The sequence below is a fragment of the Hippocampus bargibanti genome, linkage group LG12 (assembly GCF_051943395.1).
Source record: "Hippocampus bargibanti isolate YZ-2025 linkage group LG12, ASM5194339v1, whole genome shotgun sequence".
Taxonomy (NCBI): domain Eukaryota; kingdom Metazoa; phylum Chordata; class Actinopteri; order Syngnathiformes; family Syngnathidae; genus Hippocampus; species Hippocampus bargibanti.
In genome coordinates, this window is record NC_142745.1 from 15,478,385 (window position 1) to 15,497,838 (window position 19,454).

The following is a 19,454-nucleotide window of genomic DNA, read 5'->3' on the forward strand; positions in this document are numbered from 1 at the left end:
TGCCCGGCAACAAGCACGGTGGGATGTCAAAGCTCTGCTTGGGACAAGGAGGCATGTTAATGAGTTGACGGCTTTGCTAATGAGTTGAGAGGTTCACACTTAAACAAAGATCAAGCAACTCAACTTCTGTCCACGCGTCAATAGTGGCACAATTCTTGATCTAAATGCAAAAAATAACACATGCATTTTGCAAACATATCCTGACATACCCACAAAATCAACAGGAACAACACAAATGAGATGCCCAAGTCAAAAATTGGCACGATTTGCATGGTGGTGGAGGTGGTGTACCCCAAAAAAAGCAGGAAGGAGGGAGGAGCAGGGAGTATTTGACAAATTGTATTAAATAAAGTCACCAGGAACATAATCTCAATCAAAAAAGTTATCAGAAAAGAAAGGTCCAAAGTATCAAACAAAACCATGATTAAAACATGACAGGGTGAAACAAACAATGGCCCCACACTGAATGTTCGTGCTGGGAGTCCTTTTAACGACCACTTATTAAAACGACCAACACCTGTGCAGCTGGCCAGCCAACCAGAACGTGACAAAAATGTAATTCACAACGTCAGTATGCCCTCGCACGATGTTGAACTCATTCACTGACATTCCCAAATTTATTCGGGAATTGGAAATATGACGTCCAGCACCATTCCTGAATTTGTTTGGGTTTTTGTTTTTCTTGCTAGGACGGCCGATAAAGTTCTGGTCAGCCCTTTGGTAATGCTTTTCGCTTCCACAAGGGGGATGCATTTCCCTATTTTCAATGTTAGCGCTTTGTTACAGCTTCAGCTGTTGTTAAAGCACTATATAAAGGAATAAGTATGTATTGCATTGTATTTTGGACAGCCGCCCGCATTTCAAGCTTATATAACTCCAGACCTATGTAAATTAGGAATTAACTCTTTTTTTATAATGAAAGAAGAGAGTCCTAAAACTCAATATTCTGTGGGTCCTGGAATTTGAGTGACAATGAGAAAAATCCTGGCACTGGAGTAGACACATTTTTGCACGTCTGGCAGTGAATGAGTTAATTGACAGAAATTGCTTCTTTGCATGAAATAGAAATGGCAGCTAATCACACGGCTTAAATCTCAAACTAAAGTCTTCCTAGATTTTTTATTTATTTATTTTGCTTGACTGGGAAACAACAAAAATCGCATTTCAGCAAACGACACGAAGCATCAAATGAAAAGCCTAGATTGGAGTCGTCCACACCAGAGACGATTATTGTCGCGACAAAGTCATTTTTCTTTTAGAGGTTGTAGAGTCCGATCGGCATCTGCCAGACGAGGCGCTTGCGTACCTACAAGAGCAAAGCATGCTGGGAAAGCTAACCGCCAAAAACAACAAAAGGAGAAAGTGGAGGAGGCCCGCTTAGGTTACGTCTGCATTTGCGCACCAATCGCCCGGCTGTCAATCGACGGACATCTTGCAACATTCCTCGTTGCCGCACCCCCTGCCGAGTATGCCATATTGCGTGTTATTTACTTAAACGTCACTGGAGGGTTACGACCACAAAGAGTGCAGCGGGGAAGGCGCGTCCCACCGTGCGCCGAAATAGACACGGAGATTGCGGATTTCCAAACCGGCACAGCGCATTGTCAGGGGGATCTGTTTCAATAATTATGTGTGAAATTTTCAAGCGATAAATGATGGATCTGTGAGCTACAAAAGATCTAAATACAAAGAAAATAACTGAGATTTTAGTTTTATTATGTTCAACTATTACCTTTCTTTAATTATTCACATTGTTTTATCCGATTCAGAGAAATGTATTTTCTGGAATATAAAGTGCACCTTCAATGGATGCCATATTTTAAAACGTTTTCCATACATAAGACGCATCTGATTATGAAGGGCATGGTCAGCTTTTGAAAAAATATTTTCTTTTAGGTATGCCTTATAGTGCAGAAAATACCGTATTTAAAGGACAACCGATGGCACTTTTTTGTTTTTTTGAACTGACACCAGAAAAACGTTTTATAGCATCTAAAATACCCAAAACACGCAGTATGATATTTTTGGTAAATGCAAAACACCAATAAAAATGACTTAAAGTGTCGTAAATCTGCATTTTCAGAAAGTCCCGCCCCCAGTTCGTGACGTCACGCCAAGACGACTCGCATTGCTGGAGAATCAAAATAATGGCTTCAGATTCGAAAAAGATGCTTTCTTGTTACACATCCAGTTTTGAATATGATTCAAATAGTTCTGAAGAGGAAAGCATACATGTTTGCAATCGATTAAATAATTTATTTGTGCCATTTTGAGGCAACATTGGGGGAAAATCTCTCACCCAAAAAAAGAGGCACAAAATGGCGACCTCCTGTGGCCACCTCCGTTTCCACAGGCTGATAAATTCCTTATATGGCGCTTGGACGCCCTCTTCTGGCCTTCTGGGAGCTTTTGGGTGCAACACGAGGTCCCCAGACAACACAAGTAGAGCAAAATACATTGACGTGATGGAAGGACCGCTACAAAGCGTCTTTTTTACGGTCAAGGGCGGCCCTTTAGTGACGTCACGTACGGACTCGTCACCAACTCAAAAAGAAGACTTCCTGAATAATCAGCGTGAGTCTTAAAACGTAAATTAGAGCTATATGTGGTGGAATCTTTGTAAAATACGCTCAGTAGAAGTCATTTGAAGCCATTTTACAAATTATGGACACAACTTGTCCGGAGACGTCGGTTGTCCTTTAAAAAAATGTATTGTTAATTTGATTAATTACGTTCCATCCCATGCTCTAAAGGATAACCGACGCCCACAAATTGTGTCCATAATTTGTAAAATGGCTTCAAATGACTTCTACTGAGCGTATTTTGCAAAGATTCGACGGCATATAGCTATATTGTACATTTTAAGACTCACGCTGAATATTCGGGAAGTTTTGTTTTTGAGTTGGAGACGATACCGACTGGGATGTCACAGTAGGTATCGTCACTGACCGAGAAAGCGACACACAATGCATTTTAGGTACTTTGTTTGGTCTGAAAACTTCGTGTTGATCCGTGTTGATGGCGAAATTAGAAGGAAAACTGATAAATAACGCGATGGTGAATCGTTGTGTGTTGCACCAAGACTACTATTTGATACTAGTTGACACAAATTCTCAGCAGACAAATCAGCCCATTTCCAACAGAGCTTGGGCGCCATCTTGTGCATTTTCCGGGAGGCTACGTTGGAGTCCAGACGCCTCAAAATGATCCGGAAGGACTTCTTTAATCGATTGCAAACATTTATGCTTTCCTCTTCAGAACTATTTGAAACTTATTCAAAACTGAATGAGTAACAAGAAAGCATCTTCTCCGAATCTGAAGCCATTGTTTTGATTCTAGAGCAAGGCAAAGATGTCTTGGCGTGACGTCACAAACAAGGGGGCGGGACCTTCTGAAACTCGCCATCCCAAGGTCATTTTGATGTAGTTTTGAGACACTTTAACTCATTTTATTGGTGTTTTGCATTTGACTAAAAATATCAGCCTGCGTGTTTTGGGTATTTTAGATGCTATACGTTTTTCTGATGTCAGTTAGGAAACAAAAAAAATGGTGTCGGTTGTACTTTAACTCTTTTTACGCAATTAAAACGAAAAGCTAAAAAAACTCTTGGGTGAGACAGTGCAATTTTGAAAGTGTCGAGAGAAAAAACGAAAACATAAAATACTGAATTGTGAATTTCCCCACTGTGACACTAATAAAGATTAATCTAATCTAATCTAATCTAATCTAATAACAATTCTGGCCTTTGTTGTGCACCATCTCCGTCAGGGATAAACAGTTCAAAAATAGTCTGTTGAAAGTCTGACGTGAAGTGTTGAGTGTTTTCCCCGAAGAAATGCATGGTGTGCGGCGGTGCGTGCTAATCACATTGTCCCGTCATGACTGTGGCACAAAAGGGGTGCATCGGCACTGATGCTAGCAGTGTGACGCTAACTCGTCAGGAGAGCATGCACGTGTGGTCCACGTGCTTGGCTAATGGTGTCAAGCTACGCTACTTTTGCTGTTGAGCTTGAATGTAGGGTGACATGCAGTCACATGTTTGTATATTATTATTGTAATGTCAAAGATTTGATGAAGTCAAACTAACTGTTCATCATCTTCATCAAATGATTTTATGTGTATAAATAATGTCTGTGATATTTATGTAGGCCGTTTTGTGACAATTAGCTAACCGCGAATGCCCATTGTGTTGCTTTTACTGTGTTAACAACTTCGGCATTATGCGTTTATTGACCCGAGTCAATATTAAGTAATTTATTTCCATTCTCGTATTTATTTGGGAATTAAAAGGCATGCAATGCGCCATTCCCAAATTTGTTCGGGAATGGTGCCCCACTGATGAAAGAAGACAGTCTAAGGTTTGTAACGCTGCATTGAATGTTTATGTAGTCCTAAAACTCAATATTGTGTGGTTCCTGCAATTTGAGTGAAAATGACAAAAACCCTGGCACTGGAGTGGACACACTTTTGCACAATATCTGGCAGTGAATGAGTTAAAGGCAATTAATTATGTTTATACCTTCTCACCAACCGACCTCTGATGGACTGTACCTCAACAATTTACCCGCTACATTCCAACCCACCAAACAGTGTGTCTACGTCATAATTTGCCCTTCCGTGTCTACCTAACACTCTTAATCAGTGTCTTAACGGGGACTTATTCAGTGATAAATTCCCGTTAAGACCGTTAAATTTTAACGCTAGATGTACGATTGGCTGGCAACCAGTTCAGGGTGTCCCTGAACTGATCTCGTCTCGCACTGGTAAAACTGAAGGAACACTTATTGTACCATATGTTGTCCAAAGCCTTTAACCAAACTTCATATTCCCTTTTTGTTGTTGTTTGGCAAACAGACCAGAGCGTCTGATTTTCGCACTAACGCAGCAGACGATCATTGTTTTAATCTCTTCATCTTTAATTTTGGTATTTCATCATTTTGTCTGTGATATCAAACAATAAAAGTCTTCCTATAAAGAAATCAAGTTGGTGTGTGGAGTGACAGCTGGCGCACGCGTGAATTGAGACGAGGTCGAGGTGGACGACAGGCAGCTCAGGCGCGCTTTGGGACGACGCGTGCGTTTATGAGTTCTCGTTCAAGGACATATTGCCGCCTTTTACTTGGCTTTCCCCCCTCCTGTGCCGACACCTCGTTGTCGCCTGGCTGCGCGTGTAACCTGAGCTATTGATGCCTATTCCTGACGCCACACCATCTCACTCGAATACTTTTAGCACCACCCCAGGATAACCTGGCTACTGGAGCAGACGATTTACCCAACCTGCTCCCCGACATTTCATTTTAGTTTGGGCGCTACCTATTGCACATCATCTTTCCCACTTGCCAGCTAATGTGCCTACCTATCACTCCTTACTATGAATTCAGTCCACAGGAACTACACAAGAGGGACGATATCACCCCCGAGTGGTTTATACCCAACATTACAGCAAATCCGGCATAGTAACGTCTCGTTATACCGATATTCTCGGGAGTTAGAAAAAATATCGATATAACCGTACTGTCGATGTATCCGTCCTGCATTAAAGGGGGGGGGGGGGGCAACACGGAAACGGGGTATCTTTGATATGGCATGTCATTTTATCATTGGGTTCATGGATTGCGTATCTAACATGCTTTTTGTACAGTGGTGAAGTGAAAAATAAATTTGTGCATAAAATAAAAACGTCTTTACACTTTTTTAATGACTACAGTAAAGTCTCGTTATATCGATATTCAAGGGAGTCCGAAAAAATATCGATATAACCGGGACTACCGATATATTCGACCCTGTTTGCATGTAATTTTCTCCGTGCGCGCATAGAAATAGTATCGATATAACCGATATCGATATAACGAGACTTTACTGTATTTCCTTTCAAAAATGCCACCAATGCAAAATCCTCACGTTCTATTCACACGAAACCACGAAAAAAAAACAGTGATTGTTGCAAGCGATAAAGATACATCTGAATGATACACAATTAAATACAGTACATGCATGAAAAACCAAAACTGCAACGTTTACATTATTTACGTTGATGAAGTATGTTTGGTCTGAGAAGCGTGTTGCGCCCAAAAGCCGCCATTAGATGGCATCCAAGCACCATATAAGAAACGGAGGTGGCCATCGGGAGCTCGCCATTTTGTGACTCTTTTTTTTTTGGGTGAGAGATGTTCCTCCAATGTCGCCTCAAAATAGCACATATAATTCTTTAATCGATTGCAAACATGTATGCCATTGTTGTCGCCATTGTTGAAGACGGTAGAAAATGTCGTCTGCGACACATGGAGCTGGTCACGTTACAAACACATGTCACCACGTCACGTGACCAAGTCGACCAATGGCGCGACCGATACAGCGACCGATACAGCGCAGCGACCATACAGATTTCGATAATGGTGGTACTGTATAGAAACCCCTAAGCAAATATCGATTCGCAGTAAGTATCTTTTGTATCGATATATACATAGCAAAATGGCCGGCGGGAGATGAAAAAGAGCACCGTAGTAACCAGATTATCGTAAAAACCACGAATCGTACTAAACGGAACTAATTATACATAAAAAGACTAGAAATGTGCACGGGAAATGAAATAGTGTCATAATAAGCAGTATTATCAATATAAACGATATCGATATAACGAGACTTTACTGCACTACTACTACTACTACTACTAATAATAATAATAATAATAATAATAAATTTGATTTATAAGCGCCTTTCAAAACTCTCATGGTCACTTTACAGACAAAGGAAGTTTTTCTGTGGGTGAGCAGCGGCAGCCACACGCGCAAGCGTTCACTCAACCCCGAAGTAACTCAGATAGAAAGCTAGCTAGCTAGATAGCTATATAGCTGAGAATGAGATAAGAATTTAGTGTGAATATTTCTTGATTTATTTATCTAGCAATCTATTAGCTATATAGCTCACAGTTGTCAAAGTCAAGGCCCGCGGGCCAAATCCGGCCCGCCGCATCATTTTTTTCGGCCCGCGAAAGCAAATTAAACTTGTTAAATTCCATGATGATTGCTAAAATCTGAGCCAAAATTTCATATTTTTGGATGTCAACCACAATAAAAGTCATTATTCTTGACTTCAGCTTTGAAAACGAGTTATTCATTAATTTGCTGTGTGCTCTATATGTAATATTTGAAGGGATTTAAACATTCTAATGGGTTCCCCAAATTCATAACGGCCCTCGAAAGGAAACCATAACTACAATGTGGCCCGCGGCAAAAAATGACTTTGACACCCCTGATATAGCTATCTGGCTGGCAGGCTATCCAGATATACCTGACATTTATAGCACTAAAATTCATATTATTGGAACACAAGCCATTTTTGCAATGAATGCGCGTTTATTCGATCACAGCCGCAAAACAACTCATAGTGGCGATTATTAATATTATTTTTTTGGGTTGATATCATGATACAAAAAAAATGTACACACAATGCAAAATGTCTAAATCGCACAGTCTCAAAAAGGAAAAAAAACACGGCCAAAAAGAGCTCAAACGTTTCTAAAACATTTTTTTTAAGCCTCTGGTGTTCAGCCCACCCGGAGGGGCGGCGCTACGAGGACGACGCCGTCACCTCTGACGAACAGCATGGGAATGTTCCTCTTGGTCGACTGTCAAAAACAAAAGCACACACACAAAAAAAAGATCCATTACATTAGCGTTAAACATTAAAGAGACAGGCAGACAGTAACCGGATTATCGTAATAACCCGGTATCGTACTAAACGGAACTAATTATACTAGAAATTTACCGGGAAATGAAAATACTATCGTAATATGCAGTACTATCAATATAACTGATATCGATATAACGAGACTTTACTGTAGTTTGCTACTCAGCTCGTGAACAACCTACACCTCAACCAACTTTCCAAACTCCCTTCCTAATTACTTTACTTAAAGGACAACCGACACCATTTTTTTGTTTCCTATCTGACGTCAGAAAAATGTTTTATAGCATCTAAAATACCCAAAAGACGCAGGCTGATACAGTCGGACCTTGGCTTACAAACCCCTTGGCTTACAAACTTTTCGGTTTACGAATGTTACATTTATGAACATTTTACATTACAAACTATTTTTCGGGATACACACGGAGCTGCCACAATGAGTGATGTGTCGTTCCCGAACGAGCCCGTTCTCCGAACAAGAAAATGTTGGCCAATGTTTATGTCCTCTATTCCCCGCCCCCAGTCTTCGGTTAAAGCCACGTAATTGGTCAAGAACGCAGCAGTGGGGGATGGGGATAGAGAAAGAGAAAACACACACACACAAAAGGGAGAGGACAGAGCTTGAAAAAAAAAGAAAAGGCGGAAAAAACAAGTAAAATGGTGAGAAAATGGATTGAAAACAGTGAAATTTAGACTCGTTTGAACTTTAATAATTCAAAAGCACAGTGTAGACTGCAAGATTAAAATAACCCATCAATCAGGCTCCACAAATAACCCGCAAAAGTCATCTGTACACTTGATGCAAAAAGCTATCAACCCAGCTAAACAGATCACAATTGATGAAGAACTAGATAAAATTATCACATAGAAAGCCTCTCCAAGGGATCATTCCTCAAGATGAAAGACGCTAATGTTCCTCATCAAGTGTTTAATGCTGAGGAAACCGGACACTCCATTCCATCAAGCCATTAACGACCATCACAAAGGTAAATACAATGACTTTATTGTATAGTACAGTTTATTTCTTTAATCATAATACTATAGCACATTTATTATACATAAAATAAGGTATATTTTGTGTAGTTTTAAGAAAGAAGAAAATTATGTTTTATGGGGACCTGGGAACGGATTATTCTCATTTTAATGGTTTCCTATGAGAAATTATTTTTTGGGATACTATTCACCTTACACACTCTGTCTGGGAACCAATTAAGGTCGTAAGCCAAGGGCCCACTGTATTTTTAATCAAATGCAAAACACCAATAAAAATGACTTAACCGTGCTAAATCTGCAAAAAATTGAGCTGCGAATTGGGCATTTTCAGAAAGTCCCGCCCCCAGTTCGTGACGTCACGCCAAGACGTCTTGCTCGTGAATCAAAACAATGGCTTGAGATTCAGAGAAGATGCTTTCTTGTTACTCATCCAGTTATGAATATGATTCAAATAGTTCTGAAGAGGAAAGCATAAATGTTTGCAATCGATTAAAGAAGTACTTGCGTATCAATTCGAGCCATCAGGACTCCAATGTCGCGTCCCAGAAAATGCACAAGATGGCACCCAAGCTCTGTTGGAAATGGGCTGATTTGTCTGCTGGGAATTTGCGTCAGCTAGTATCAAATAGTAGTCTTGGTGCAACACGCAACGATTCACCACTGCGTTATTTATGTGTTTTCCTTCTAATTTCGCCATCAACACGGATCAACACGAAGATTTCAGAGCAAACGAAAGACCCAAAATGCATTGTGTGTGTTGCTTTCTCGGTCAGGGGCGTTCCAGACGTGACATCACGTCAGGCATCGTCATCAACTCAAAAACAAGACTTCCTGAATATTCAGCGTGAGTCTTAAAACGTAAAATATAGCTATATGCCGTGAAATCTTTGTAAAATACAGTCAGTAGAAGTCATTAGAAGTGATTTTACAAATTATGGACACAACTTGTCCGGAGGCGTCGGTTGTCCTTTATAACTACTGATGTAGCTACAATCACAACGCTACTTTGAAACCCTGATGATTCTTTTTTTTTTTTTTACACAAAACTAGTGATTGCCCCTCCATCTCTAATTACATCTAGCTTTCCATATGAGCCAGTAATAGAGAAATGAAGGTGATGTTGAGACCTTGTATAGTTCTTCATACGTCTCCTCGTCAATCTCCACCGTGGTCACCGTCTCTTCCACATCTCCCAGAATCATGTTCAGATGCTGGTCATACGCCTGATGTGCAGCAAAACAATATAAGGCACTTTGTGGGTGTGTGTTTGCGTGTGCATACATGGTGTTGCGGTTGTGAATCATCATTTACATGCAGCCGTCCTCTTAGCTCTCGGTCATTCTTCATCTTGACGTAGATCCTCTCGTCCAGACTGAGTCTGATCAGGTCGAGCGGTTCTTCTACAGTGTTAGTGCTTGGTTGCTAAACAGGACAAAGATATCGAAATATTTCCATCAAGGGTCTGTTATGCTTGGTACTGGACTTTACATTCGCATTTTTTGAAACTAAATAAATCATTGTTGCACTGCGCTGTTCAAGTGGATACACCTGCAGATGCACTGACATGTTTTTAAATATTTTAATACTAATTATTTATTTGAGTTGAGTTCTTTGTGTTGAACAGATAATTTCTAAGAGATATATTATTTATTATTGTTTATTATAATCACTGAGTTTCTGAAAACTGCGAAAAACGTTCATCCTAAATTAAATGTGACACCGCTCGATATGCTAACGTAACGCGGACGAAGCTAAACTAGCATGTTTACTGGGCAGTCGCCGACTTAAACGACAACAAAACAGACAAATACACACGCAAATACCCACAAAAACAAGCAGCAACAACGACTTTTAGAAATGTTTTTTTTTTGTGGTGATGCTTCGCAGAGGAGCCTTATGAGCTCAAAACCAGAATAAAACGAATGGATGCACATACCTGTTCCACTTCGTCCGCCATGATTTTTGAGTCGTGTTACGTCATGGTGACATCACCGTGGTTGCCAGATCTACCAAATCACGCAAACTGTCGAACAAGTTAAAGTTTGGGGGGTGTACAATAAAACAGGCTTTGAAATGTACTTAATTATAAAAATCAACATACTTTTTTTAACTTTCAGTTAGATTCAATGCCCAGTTAGAGGAAAAAAAAACTGGCACCAACGAACAGACCGGAAACAAGTTGCTAACTTCGCGCATGCGTAACGGTAATTCCCACTGTATCGCTTCCACTACGCCTTTAGTGCGCATGTGTAACAACCAACCCAACAAGCTGCTTGCCCCTGCCCCCTTCTTTTCCTTTCGAACTTTCCAAGGCGCCGTTCGGTCTCTCTGTGACTACGTATGTATTTATCTTTTCGCGTCAAACTTGATGACTTTTGTGGTGCCGCTCGATGTGTTATTTGTGCCTAGTAAATTGTTATTTGAAGGCGTTGTGCCATGCTAACGTTGAAAGGAAACCGCATGAAAGGACGAACACGAGGCTCGGGTTCTTCGAAATGTTGAGTGTGCTCACGTGAATTACCCGAGCTACAATTTCCAAATAAAAGTTTGTTTATCTGGCATATCACAAGGGTGTGCAGACTGTTTAGATTTGTGTTGTTCCAAAAGCCTCCCCTCCATTCCGGTTCAGTTTGTAATACTGGTTCTGGTGACGGTGGTGCAGGAGGCAGAGCAGTCCAGCAGTGGTCATACCCATTCCACACTTAGCCCCCACTAACCCTGGCTTTGTGCTGGAAGAGAACCCTGCCACATTAAAATCATCATCTTCATAGGTGACCACTAACCGGCAAACGAGTCAATAAAATTAAGCATGAACAAATAAGTCGAGGTCTTAATAATGAAAGTTAAAAGCAACAAAGTAACCAGGAAATTATTTGACCACTGTTTTGTTTATAGAACCTTCAACCCGAAAAGCCAATCTTGCGAACGTGAATGGAGCTCACTCACGCCTGTGCCTTCACTTTTCAGGAGCCGTCATGTCCGAACTTGCCCACAGGACGGCGCCACAGCACCAGAAGCAAGAGTCCATGATTTAATTTTTGTTGATAATAAAGCTCTATTTAAAAAAAGGTGTCTGTTTTTATCGCTTGTGTCCACTTAACTCTAAATCACATTGAAAATGAAGCACAATGATTGGAGTGACATCTTATCATAAACATATGCCTTAAAAAGAAAACAGAATACGTGTGAAACTACTTTAAAATTGTGAAAAGGAAGCACACGGGGATAGTGACGAATCGTGCCACTCAAAAGCCTGCAGAAGGGAAAACTTGACAGTTTTAGGCGTTCTGAAAAAATAACGCCTGCTTTACCCTAAGATAGAAAAAAACGAACGCAGAGCCACACGCGTTTCTTGTTGGTGTCTATTTTGGGGTCCACGCTGACGGAGGCGAGAACGTGCACGAGTAGGACTTTGGCATCAAGCAGGGAACGAGCGCAAGCACATAATGGAAAAGAGCTGGCTTGGGCCCAGTTGGCGATTTGAATCGGTGCACGAATTCAGAGGGAGCCATTGCAACAACACAGTATACATCTTCGACGAATCATTTGTGATCTAATAAAATGTAGTTATTACATTTTGCAGAAAACGAAAAACCTGAGCTGAAATTGGAATTTAAAATAGGAAGTAAAATGCAATGAATAACATCATTTTTTTCATCATAGTTCGTATTTCATCTTGACTGTATCTATTTCGTTGTATTTACTGGATATGTTTGTTTGTTTAATTATTTGTTTATTTATTTTTTTAATGGACCCTGAAAGCAAATGTATCATATTAACAACATTGAAAACAATTATTGTAATTTTAAATATACTTTTCAGTTTAATTTTTAAATGTCAGATTGAGTTCGGGTTCTTTTCTATCCGTCCATATCCATCCATCCATATACTAGATACGTATATATTTATATATAAATAGACAGGTTCTACGCTAACTTCTCATGTCGCATTGGTGGTTCAGTGGTAGAATTCTCGCCTGCCACGCGGGAGGCCCGGGTTCGATTCCCGGCCAATGCAACTTGCCTTTTACAAATTTCCCCATTGTGCAACGATTTTAAAGGCTTTCTGATTCAGATTCTTTCTGATGTCCCGAAACCATTCGTCAGCGTACCCCAATAACAGCAGTCACTTTTATGAGTCAGCACTCACAAAATTGCTGATATCACTTCTAGTGTGTGTGTGACTAACAATTGAAAAATTCACACTGACGCACACGCTCACGGACATACCCACACACACCCACACACACATACCCACACACACGGTCGGTGACGGAATTTGCTTCAGCGGGAGCCAGTCAACAGGTGGTCGTCCCTATTTAGATCCTCTGCGACCTCACACGCTAATACACAAATCGTGTGTGTGTGTGAGTGTGTGTGTGTGTGTGTGTGTATGTGTGGGTGGATGGGTGTGTGGGTTTTATATGCGTGGATGTGTAAAATTATGTGTATGCGTATTGCGTCTATGGGAATAAGGTGTGTATGCGGTTGTTTGTGTTGCCTTTGTGAAAGAGTGTGTGGTTTGTTTTTTACAGTGAATTTTGGATGTGTGTGACCGGATTTCACTTCTCACATGGCCCCCCCAACCCCTGTCACGCCTCATCCCGGACTTCTATATAAAGGGCCCCCAAGTGGGCGTCTCACCCACTGACCGAGTGAGCGAGCGACGAGGTGGAAGGCTTGCCACCGTTCACGGGAAGATCTGGAAGCTGCCCCGAAAGGATCATCAAGCTTTAGCAACAGATTTTCGACATCCTCTGCCACATCTGAGACAGTGACCAAGTGTGTCTGGGCGGCGTCCCACCTGGAACAATGAGCAGCCCCGAAACACAGCCCCCCGCGTTCAAACGTGCTGTGAAAAAAATCCGATGCGCCGCCATGGTGGCGAGCTTGGCCAAGAGTTGGCAAGGTTGGGCCAGCGAGCACGCCGACAAGCAAGACACCGCCCCCACTGGGTGGGTGCCTTGCTCCATGGTCCAGAAGGACACAACCAAACGTCTCCCTGTGGCCAAAGTTGCGAGCCCGATTAAAATGGACTCCAGTGACGCCAATCCCATTCGGAGTGTTTCCATCTCAAAAACTGTTCAACCCAAAGTGAGCGAGTGTGGCGGGGATCTGGTCAATGCCATCCGCGGAAAGATGGAGTCGGGACCCGAGGATAGCAAGCCCTTCCTGGGTAACGAGTCGCCCACGCGGCGCCGCCACATGCGAGCGCTTTACGTGAGCGGCGCAGGCGGCAGTGGTATTATCCAGGACAGGAAGTTGATGCTGCAGGACAAGATGTTGAGCTCCAGTAGCAGCAGCCTGGACACGGAGGATAGCGGCTTGGGGGATGAGGTGGCACCCGTAGACGGTGCAGATGCCAAGATGGAAACGACGGATGTCAAGAGTAAAAAAGTTGGCTGTCGGCCCACGGTATTGCTAAGATGACGTAGACACCTGTCATAGTCTAACGATGCAGTATAGTTTTGCAGTGTTGTGGCATTACGTGGCGGCGTTACGTAGCGCCGTTATGTAGTGGTGTTAACTTGCAATGTTACCTTGCGGCGTTACCTTGTTGATGTCAGTCTATGGCATCACGCTACAAAAAAGGCTACAACACAATTCTAAAATATAACGCTACTGTGTAACGCTACAATGTAATGCTACAATGTAATGCTACAATGTAATGCTACAATGTAATGTTACAATGTAACGTAACAACATACAGCAACAACGTAACGCTACAACGTTACCTTATAGCGTTACCTTGTAGTAGCGTTACATTGTAGCACTGCGTTGTCGCATTCTGTTGTAGCGTTACGTTGTTACAGTATGTTGTTGCAGTATGTTGTTACATTACATTATAGCGTTACACGGTAGCGTTACATTTTAGAATTACGTTGTAGCCTTTTCTTGTAGCGTGATGCCATAGACTGACATCAAAACTCAAAACCGCAGACGACCTTGTGTGATGTAGCCTGACGTTGTCTCGTTATAACGCATTGCTACATTGGAGAATGATCAATTTCATAGTGGTGACCTTGTTGTCGCAGTTGTGGTTTTTAAGACATTGCAGCATGGTATGACATTATTCTATAACTATTGGAAGTAGACTATGTGAAATCAAAGCTTGACATTGTCGAGTGACATCGTGAAACCACCAACCGTAACAATATAAAGCACAGTGAAATTTGTAGCACAACCCCAGTAGCGTAACCTCATACTTGGTTTTCAACTTCAATTTTTGGGGTGATTTCAAACGATTCCCCTAAAAGCATGTTAGCGAGCCCGTGCATGGCTATTTTCCAGCTATATTCAGCAGGACTCTTTTGGCTTCTACCAAATGATGGAAACATTCGTGCATAAAAAGCCACCATCACTCTGACGTCTATTGAAGAAATCCAACTCCGAGCAGGCAGGGGAGACATGTTGTCCTATGAAAGGCATACCAAGGTGCCTGCTGTCCCCTTCGCGGCCTCTATTGGCCATGAAAAAAAACATGAGCTGGAACAGCGAAATGTAAATAAAGCTGGAGGACAACGTGTTCTAGAGCGTGACCTTCAGATGCAGCGGGAGGTAAAACCAGGCTGAGGGTGAAGGCAATTGTGAGTGACAGCTGACATCTGGTTGAAGGAAAAAATGTCTCACACTGAATTGTTGACTTCATCACTGTATGTCCTTGTTTGAGACTTAATTTTTTTAGTCATTCATCGGAAATCCCAAAACCGAAATTTTCCCCCGACGGAGAAAAATGTGGGCGGTACTATAAGATCGCTGTCCAATAACCTGTTCAAAAATTGTAGCCAAATTCTGGACTGTTGAAATCAAGTTTTGGTTCGTGTCACAATACATATGCACAGTACATATGCACCTAAAAGCTAGCAACCACTCATTTGATGACAATGAGGTTAAAATCTTAGCGAAAGAACATAGATGGTTTGAAAGGGGAGTAAAAGAAGCAATTTTCATAAAAAAGCTAAATCCTTCATTAAACCGATATGGTGGGGTGAGGTTCAATTTGGATCGTTCGTACAATAGCCTGCTTAGGCAACATAGGCTAGGCAACATTAGTAATGCTGATGAGGTGATACCGGAGGGAGTGGGGCAATTAGGCCAGTCGTTAGTTAGGAATGTAGGAACAATCAGTGGGGCCACAGGGAGTGGTCCTCTGCTCCCCCCAACCTGAGAGTAGGGACCTATCATAGCAATTTCCGGCGCCGGAATATCTATATCTATATATATATATATAGCATCTTGGATAAGAAGCGAAACGTCCGACACCTTCAAAAAAGTACAGATGACGGCTGAAGAAACCTTTTCATCGATAAAACAAGACAAGACAAAACAAACCTGACAGGGTGAAACAAACAATGACCCAACACTGAACGGTTGGGCTGGGAGTCCTTTTAACTGTCACTGATTAAAACGACCAACACCTGTGCCGCTGATGGCGGGGCCCTATAGTGCCACCTGTTGGCCGCAAACCGAAACGTGACAGTTCGCGTAATTCCCGAAAAATGAATACATTTAAAAATGCTGAGTTCACTCCTACAAATGTTGGGATGTAAGTCAAATGTGACCTGAAAAAGTCAGAACACCATTTTCTATTGTTGTTGTCAAAGGTGTCAAATCCAGGACCGGCCATGGTGCAGTTTTTTACTACCTGGACCTGGATTTGACACCTGCTCTCTCCATCAGATTAAGATCAGCACCACGGGTGACATCAAGAATCGCTGGCAGCAGTGGTCCGAGGAGCACACGGAGGGCCAAAAACTCAATCCCTTCAGCGACGACTTTGACTACGACTATGCCATGAGCCTGCGCCTGCGCAAGGGCGACAGCGGTTACGGGCGGCCCAAAGAAGGCTCCAAAACGGCAGAGCGGGGCGACCGTGCGCACAAGCATATCCACAGGGAGATGGAGGAGATGGTATGGATCATCCGGGACATGGGCTTCCGGGACGACGAGGGACGCATCGCAGTCACCTTCGGGCGTCTCTTCGACCGCTACGTGAAGATCTCGGACAAGGTGGTCGGCATCTTGCTGCGTTGCCGCAAACATAAAATGCTCGATTTCGAGGGCGAGATGTTGTGGCAAGGACAAGATGACCACGTGGTCATCACCGTGAGGGATTGAGATCGGTCTGGGGGCTACAAGGCGGATTCAACTTTGTGGACATTTAAAGGACAACGACACCCTTTTTTGTTTCCTAACTGACATCATAAAAACGTTGTATAGCATCTAAAATACCCAAAACACGCAGGCTGATATTTTTAGTCAAATGCAAAACACAAATAAAAACGACTTAAAGTGTCCCAAAACTGCCACAAAATGAGCTCAAGAAATGGCGAGATTCAGAAAGTCCCGCAACCTTGTTCGTGACGTCATGCCAGGATACGCCGTCACAAACTGCCCTGCTCGAGAATCAAAACAATGGCTTCAGAGAGTTCAGATTTGGAGAAGATGCTTTCTTGTTACTCATCCAGTTATAAATATGATTCAAATACAGTGAGACCTCAATTTACGAACTTAATTGGTTCCCAGACAGAGTGTGTAAGGCGAAAAGTGTGTATCTCAAAAAAACAATTTCCCATAGGAAACCAGTAAAATGGGAATAATCTGTTCCTGGGTTTCCATAAAATATACTTTTCAACTAAATAAGCCTTAAAACTACACACAACATACCTTATTCTATGTATAATAAATGTGCTATTGTATTGTAATGAAAGAAATACACTGCATTGTATCATAAAGTCACTTTATTTACATTGGTGATGGTCATTTATGAAAGACTTATCGTGTGACTGTAAAGTGACCTTGAGAGTTTAGAAATTGCGCTTAGAAATTAAATTTATTATTATTGATGGAATGGCATTGGAGGTCGAAGGTCAAAGGGAATTGCTCTTTGGACAGAGAGGCGCATTACATGAGGACTGTAATTAAAGAAATAAACTGTGCTGTAAAATAAAGTTTTATTTACCTTTTTGATGGTCGTTGATGGCTTATGTAAGGAGAGTCACCTTCCATAAGGACTGTTGGTAACTTAACATCTGGTGCTGTTCGGTTGTGTGCTCTGATCACTCTGCCAGCCGTGGTGGGTGTGTATTATGAAAATCGTGCTTATTATAAGGTTTAATTTTCATAAATTTGACGTTTGTAAGACGAAAAGTTAGGGCGGCCCGGTAGTCGAGTGGTTAGCACACCGGCTTCACAGTGCAGAGGTCGCCGGTTCGCGTCCCACCCCAGTCTCCCTGTGTGGAGTTTGAATGTGCTCCCCGGGCCCGCGTGGGTTTTCTCTCCGGGTCCTCCGGTTTCCTCCCACACTCCAAAAACATGCATGGCAGGCAGATTGACCACTCCAAATTGTCCCAAGGTCTGAGTGTGAGAGTGACTGTTGTATGTCTTTGTGTGCCCTGCGATTGGCTGGCAACCAATTCAGGGTGTCCCCCGCCTCGTGCCCGAAGACAGCTGAGATAGGCTCCAGAAACCCCCGCGACCCTAATGAGGAATAAGCGGTACGGAAAATGAGATGAGAGATGAGAAGACGAAAATTTTGTGAGATAAGGTGTTTGTAAGTTGAGGTCTCACTGTAGTTCTGAAGACGAAAGCATAAACGTTTGCAATCGATTAAAGAAGTCCTTCCGTATCATTTTGAGGCATCTGGACTCCAATGTAGCGTCCCAGAAAATGCACAAGACGGCGCACAAGCTCGCTTGGAAATGGGCTGATTTGTCTGCTGGGAATTTGTGTCAACTTAACAGCTTCTTTATGCGTTTTACCGCAATTGGTAGTCTTAGTGCGACAAACAACGATTCACCATCGCGTTATTTATGTAGTTTTCTTTCTTATTTCGTGATCAACACAGTGTTTTCAGATGAAAAAAAGTGCCCAAAATGCATTGGGTGTCGCTTTCACGATCACGGGCGTTACGAATGTGACGTCACGTCAGGATCGTCACCAACTCAAAAACAAGACTTCCTGAATATTCAGCGCGAGTCTTAAAACGTAAAATATAGCTATATGCTGTGAAATCTTTGTAAAACGCGCTCAGTAGAAGTCATTTATAAGTGATTTTACAAATTATGGACGCAACTTGTCCGGAGGTGTCGGTTGTCCTTTAAGGAACTCGGACAAGGACGGGGATCGGAGAATTGGAAATAGAATTGCAATAAAGACATTTTTCGTGCTTTTTTATTAATCCATCATACTTTATTTAATCCAAGTGACAAAATGTGGTCATGTGCATCCAAATAAATAAACACGTTAAAAGAAAATGATTTGAGTTGGCAAACCTTTGTTGACTTTGTGGATTCAATAAATGTGATGCTTCTGATCATTTTAAATATTTTTTAATTGACATTTTCATTGATGTTTGTCCTGGTAGGCGACATGTTCCTCTCGCGTGTAAATGATGAAATCAAATCCGACAAGCCTTAACTATAAACAATCATGTGAACAATTTATGTTTTTGCCCTTTTAGGATACAAAATGAATCAAAGAAGATACCATCAAAACATGAAGTTGACATGCCTCGTTATGCTTAGCCGAGGTAACATTTATGATTATTGTCATGTAAATTATTTTCTTATTATGACTTTAAAACATTGTTTTCCGTTGACGCGACACAAGTCACGAACAGCTAAACAACTTGCATTGGGTGACCTCATAATAATTACAAAGTATATTAAATCATCTGTCAACGGGATTCTCAGAAATATTTTTGGCACAAAAAAATCAACAAAAATTCCTTAAATGTTTTTAAATTAAATATATTAAATATTTATTTCATAACAT

At 41.8% G+C, this 19,454-nt stretch overlaps 2 protein-coding genes and 1 non-coding gene across 3 annotated transcripts; 2 read left to right on the forward strand and 1 right to left on the reverse strand.

The window, feature by feature from the left end:
* Positions 1–7,335: 7,335 nt before the first annotated feature.
* Positions 7,336–10,688, reverse strand: lsm3 (LSM3 homolog, U6 small nuclear RNA and mRNA degradation associated). The gene is made up of 4 exons (XM_089010275.1): positions 10,616–10,688; positions 9,991–10,101; positions 9,807–9,902; positions 7,336–7,627 (listed from the first exon to the last, which is right to left on the reverse strand). Exons 1-4 carry the CDS (start codon positions 10,634–10,636, stop codon positions 7,547–7,549), a joined length of 309 nt encoding a protein of 102 aa, XP_088866401.1. The 5' UTR covers positions 10,637–10,688; the 3' UTR covers positions 7,336–7,546.
* Positions 10,689–12,625: 1,937 nt separating this feature from the next.
* On the forward strand, positions 12,626–12,696 carry trnag-gcc (transfer RNA glycine (anticodon GCC)). Its single transcript has one exon. It is a non-coding gene; the product is annotated as a tRNA-Gly (tRNA).
* A 473-nt stretch (positions 12,697–13,169) lies between these two features.
* abraa (actin binding Rho activating protein a) lies at positions 13,170–17,643 on the forward strand. Its single transcript, XM_089010482.1, has 2 exons — positions 13,170–14,093; positions 16,359–17,643. The coding sequence occupies exons 1-2, from the start codon at positions 13,491–13,493 to the stop codon at positions 16,794–16,796; spliced, it is 1,041 nt and encodes a 346-aa protein (XP_088866608.1). The 5' UTR covers positions 13,170–13,490; the 3' UTR covers positions 16,797–17,643.
* Positions 17,644–19,454: the final 1,811 nt, after the last annotated feature.